Source organism: Populus euphratica, unplaced genomic scaffold, assembly GCF_000495115.2.
Source record: "Populus euphratica unplaced genomic scaffold, PopEup_1.0 scaffold302.1, whole genome shotgun sequence".
In the NCBI taxonomy this organism is placed as follows: domain Eukaryota; kingdom Viridiplantae; phylum Streptophyta; class Magnoliopsida; order Malpighiales; family Salicaceae; genus Populus; species Populus euphratica.
In genome coordinates, this window is record NW_011500185.1 from 233941 (window position 1) to 239506 (window position 5566).

At 34.2% G+C, this 5566-nt stretch overlaps 1 protein-coding gene across 1 annotated transcript; it reads right to left on the minus strand.

Moving 5' to 3' along the window:
* Positions 1-487: 487 nt before the first annotated feature.
* On the minus strand, positions 488-4738 carry LOC105111604 (probable glycosyltransferase At5g03795). The gene is made up of 5 exons (XM_011007007.1): positions 4090-4738; positions 3120-3406; positions 2226-2458; positions 972-1129; positions 488-833 (listed from the first exon to the last, which is right to left on the minus strand). Exons 1-5 carry the CDS (start codon positions 4585-4587, stop codon positions 732-734), a joined length of 1278 nt encoding a protein of 425 aa, XP_011005309.1. The 5' UTR covers positions 4588-4738; the 3' UTR covers positions 488-731.
* Positions 4739-5566: the final 828 nt, after the last annotated feature.

The following is a 5566-nucleotide window of genomic DNA, read 5'->3' on the forward strand; positions in this document are numbered from 1 at the left end:
TTTTTTAAAGATTTATTGCAATTTCAAACTAACATTTCAATATTTATTGATGCTTGATTTTATAAACATTTATTTTGATTATCATGTGATTAAATAAAAAATAATTTTAAAAAAAATAAAATTATTAAATCTAATAGAATCAAATTTCAGACTTGACAAGTTGATTATAAATTGTATTTGAAAATTTATTTTGATTTGTTTTATATAAAATTTATCATGACTTCAAACAAATATTCTAATATGGGATATATTAAATTAATGCTTTAATTTACAAGCATCTATATTTTATTATTACATAATTAAATATAAAATATTACAAAAAAAAATTATTAAACTCAATATATTTTATTATATAAATTACTTGTTTATTGGATTAACATGAATTGATTAAATATTAAAATTTATAATTTATTTTAGTTTATTTTTTATAAAGTTATCATGATTTCAAATAAATATAATATTTAATTTTATAAATATCTATTTTTAATATTGAAATAAAAAAACTAGCGCTGCATTATAAAACGAGAAATCATGAATCAGAAACATATACAATAGATCCAGTGCTGGACAGAAAGAAGAAAAACAAAATTGGAACCTTGAAAGCACTCCAATTTCCTAGCTCAAAGGGGCATGGAGGGCGTTTTGTATACAGCTCAAAGGGGCATGGAGATGTACAGGCTTTGGGTTGTGAGCATGAAAGGATGACAATTGGAATCACGCCCCTTAAACAACTAGTATTTGATCACGTGGTGGCGCAGCCAGAGATCATACATGACCATATGGAATGCATCGTATTTGACAGGGGGCGAATTCCACTGGAAATGCTTCTGTACCTGATAAACATAACATTAAGTGCTTTTGAGTTATTGCAAATCATTAAGAAGAAATTCAAAGTTGCCGAGTCATAACAAAAATCCATAATCTGACAAGAAAAAGAACCACATTTGAAGATGCAATGGAGGGGGCTCTACCTTAACTAAATTCTTATGCAGTGAAACCAACTTCTTGTCGGGTATGTCCTTCAGAATTTGCTTGAGTCGGTACACATCCTGCTCCGTAAGTATGACGGAAAATTTGTGCCAATCAAGAATGTCATTGAATGGCAGGTCATAATAGTTCGACAATATTACTGCAAGAGAAGTGACAAAAGTATTCAAAGAAGTGATTCTCAACCAACTTTTTGAACAACAGTTAAAATTGCATGAAAAATGTTTGTGTTTATGGGAAGCTTCATAAATATGGAGCATGGTTCTAAAATAAACTATCGGTACATAGCATATGGCAGTTTCATAACAGAGTTTTAGCCTTCTATTAATTATACGTTATATTTTGCGACTGTAACAGCTGTAATAGGAGGAACAACCATTACACTTGAGAAATTCTTTTTTTTTTTTTTAATTTATAAATTCATCTTTTTCCTTAGTGCATTTTATTTATTCACAATCAAATGGTTTATATTGATTTATATAAACACCGACCTTCCTAGGTCAGACATTTCATTAGCATATATTTGTAGGTACTAAGCTATAACCATGAGCATATTACACAACAACCGCAACAGCCTGCTTCCTTGCGACAGCAAATGAATCCAGGACTGAAACCATGATTTAAAACCATGTTATGGAGTTTCTGACATCTTGCAAGTAAGCCCAAGAAATTATCCAACTGCAACTTAACAATTGTCCAGCTAAGAAAATACTAGTTAGGAGTAGTACTGATGCTAGAAGAATGGATTTAGTTTTATGCCAGACCAAAAGGTGTAGTACCACATATGAGCTCTAGAGGTGCCTCACTTGTGCAATCTAAATGAAGAGATTCAAAAAATAACTCCACGCACGCATACACACAAATATATAAAGAACTATTAATCATGCTAGGAAATCATTTGTCCTTTGTTATACCAAAAAAAGTTTTTCCATGCATCATGCGAGGTGTTCCTTCTATCATAATTCAGGGGCAATCAGCATGATTGCTAAGCCCCAATTAGATACTAAGAGAATATGAGCATGCACATAATGAGTAAGACTAAAATAACAAATATATGTCAAATTTCCTTCATGCATGTTTTTTGTTTTCAATTCATTTTTATTTTAATTTCCTTCATGAAAGGGACCTTGTTAAAGAATCAAAATCTTTAATTTCATATTTTGAGATATGAAATTATAAAAACATATTTATACCCATTCTTGGCTATCGAAAAAAGTTGCAACAGTTGTAACACTTACCAGGAATACATCCATAATGGATTGAGTCAGCTATGCGTGCACTGTTAACCTGAGATCCACCAGGGCATATACAGTATTTAGATCCATAAAACCTCTTTTGATAGACAAGATGTCCAGTAGCCCTATTTATTCTGTTGTTTGAAATATCTAGTTCTGTATCATTCTCCCACACACGTGCTAGTATAACTCTAATTCTAGAGTTTCGATGGCCAGCCCAAAAACCAAGAGTTGTCCTGTAAAGCAAATGAACTCAAGGGTGAATTCTATCCAGCTGGAAAAAAAAAATTCAACACCTATCTACACATATGCCTATCTCAATTGACGGCAACTTTATCAGGTAATGAGTCAATCAAAAAATTGTAAAAGTTATTTTCATGGAATGAACACGGATGCAATGACAAATACACACTCCGTAAAAGTTTCCAGCATGTAACCTTTTTCAATGATAAATGACAACCGCGATACATTTGGGCTTGTATTTTTTTTTTTTTTCTTTGGTGATAGGTAGCATGTGAGCATCTAATATTCACTGGGAAGCACAAAATAAACACACAGAAATAAGGATGTGAAAACTAAAGAGTTAAAAATAAATATTATGAGTCCACTTAAAGAGAAAAATAGAATTCTATTAATGTCCTCAATGTACAGTAACGTGTTATAAGGCCCAAGATTCACAAGAGATATCCTGTATTTTCAATTTTAGTTGTCCATAATCAATCATCAAAATGACTGCTATTGTCCAAACAAAACAATGATGCTCATGCAAAATGCAACAACGCTTCATAGTCTACAGAAAAATGGATACAACCATGCCTTTACAAATCCTAAAAAACAGAGCCTATAAAACCTAAGCTTAGCAGAATAAATAAGTCAACATTTTTCACTTATTGTTACCTCTTCTCTACATCATTTCCTCCAGCAGGAAGGGCAAATGGCTGGAGGACCTGAGGAAGAGCAATATCTTTGTGTGGAATGAACCCGACATCATAGCTAGGGGAGCACACCACTCTGATTGCATTCTTTATGAGAAACGGAACTCCTTCAGTGGCTCTTACACCAACATCATGACAAGTGACGAAGAAGTGATCGGCACCCAATGTTCTATTCCAATAGGGATACTTGGATTTCAAGCTTTCCACATAATTATCAACAATAATGGTCATATTCTCATAAGATATTCCCTGCACAGAACAATGAATTTCAGGTTTGAAGCAACTTCATCCATTAGAACAACCAACAATGCAATGCGGCATCTTTAATTTATTGGGCTAGTAATAAAACGGAAAAGGTAGTGCCAGATAGCTATTCATGCATAGATTTAGGCATTTGTTATGCCAGTTTAGATTGAGCAAGCAAGAAGAGCTAAGGGAAACTAACGTAGAATATAGTAATGTAGAAAAGTAGGAGCCATCATCAACAAAGGGTTTCCTCACTTGGAAAAGCAATATTTATCTATGAAATGCTTATCAGTCAAAATATGAAAAAACATTTATTGTAAGTGGGTTTGCTCTCCATGTTATCATCCAGGATCGAATCCAAAAGGGGCCATGCGAAGAATAATTTGTCATGGATGGCCTGCATAAGAATCGACAGGGAAGAAGCTCAGGCTCGGCGCGTGAAAGGTAGCCTGATGACACACTTAGAGTTGGTGCCCAAAAGAAGAATATCAAGAAAAATAGGTGGGTAACAATTCCAGTAACACACTGTAGTGAAGAAAATGTAACCAAATAAATATTTAATAAAATTCATACTGAGAATTGCAGAAAGACGGGCAGGAAAGTCAGTCTATGGTAAAGATGAAAGCATGACTAGAGAAATGCAGACAGATGCAGCAGCAATTGCTAAATAAATAAAAGAAGAAGACCTTGCCGCGCATCTTGTGGCAGGAGATGGGAATAAAAAATAGGTGGGCTTGATCAGGATCCTGTGTTAGAAACCTGCTCTCTCTTATATTCTGGAAAAAGTACCCTTCGCTCGCGTATTTGCCGGTCATTTTCCTAGGTGTTTGATAAAATGTATTTGGATCTCCATCTGGATATATAAAAATCTTGAAATTCCTCTCCATTTCCTCATAATTCAATTTGAATACACGTGGCGAATGATACAGATCCGATATCTCGTCGTCGTCGAAATCTTCAACCAATATAGTCGTCTTCTTGGTAGCCGGCGCTAAAGAAACAGAAGATGCAGAGATGGAAGAAGAAGAAGAAAAATACGTGGAATGGAGAGAATTGAAAGAAAGGTATGTGAAAGAGACGAGCGTTAGGATTGCCAGAGTGCGGAGGGATCCTTTCAGAGAACACATGGATTGCTGTACTTGTTGCTGTTGCTGTAATTGTTGGTACAGCTTTCCGGCTGTCATTGCCGGTGGTGGGAGATTTGGGCTTTTCACTCGTTGCCGGTGGTGGGAGATTTGGGCTTTTCACTCGAGTTTCAGATCGGTGGACTGTTGTGGGTTTTTTGCGCTATAATTTGGTACCAGTTTTATTTATTTCACCGCCTCCACTCAAATACCATGCCAAACAAGTAGTTTTTCTTTCTTAAGGAAATTGTTATAGAGTAAACTACAAAAATACACTAGAATTATTACGTCATTCACTATATTATGAAAATTACATGAATATCTTATAATTTAATCTATTTTGACTTGGTGACAATTCTTATCTTTTCTTGTCTGCCCAAAACGTCATTAATAACGTCAAAATTGGAGCTAGTTGTAAACATGAAAGTTGTAGGCAATTGTCTCAGATTTCTTGTGTAAACATTTCAGCTCATTTGGAGTTCTAGAACTCCAGATATGGCCAAAATACCAAACAGTGCTCGGGCTGGAAGACAGATTCGGGCTTCTTTGTTGTTGCTACAATTTGGACTTGATAATGGCCTTTTTAGATCTTGGGCTCCATATGAAAGTTGTAGGCCTATGTCTTACCTTTCCATCCATATAAATTGGACCTAAATCTGAGATCTGTAGCTCCAGATATGACCCAATTACCGAACAGTGTTCCGGTTTGGATTGCACCGACATCTCTTTTCTAAGTTTGGCCATCTCTTTATCCTTGCAATTTAAGTTCTTCAAGTCATCAATCAATCCTTTCATTTATGTGATAGACCTGCATTAAAAATAGATATTTACCATAAATTATAGGTATCTTATATTATTAGATACATTATTATAAAACATATTTAAGTTAAGGAGTTATTGATACTTCAAGTGCAAAAATGATGATATAAAACCATGATAAAAATGCACTTTTAAGTACTAATCATAAAACCAAAAGTAGTTATAGAGAATTTGAAAGGGAATCGACCCAATTTTATACCTAAGAAGAATAATTTGCTAC

Coding starts and splice junctions, on each gene's coding strand:
- LOC105111604 (XM_011007007.1), bottom strand. CDS start 4,587: ATGACAGCCGGAAAGCTGTACCAACAATTACAGCAACAGCAACAAGTA. Junction 1,130..2,225: donor CCATTATGGATGTATTCCTG/GTAAGTGTTACA, acceptor CTTCTCTTGCAG/TAATATTGTCGAACTATTAT. Junction 834..971: donor TGCATAAGAATTTAGTTAAG/GTAGAGCCCCCT, acceptor TATGTTTATCAG/GTACAGAAGCATTTCCAGTG.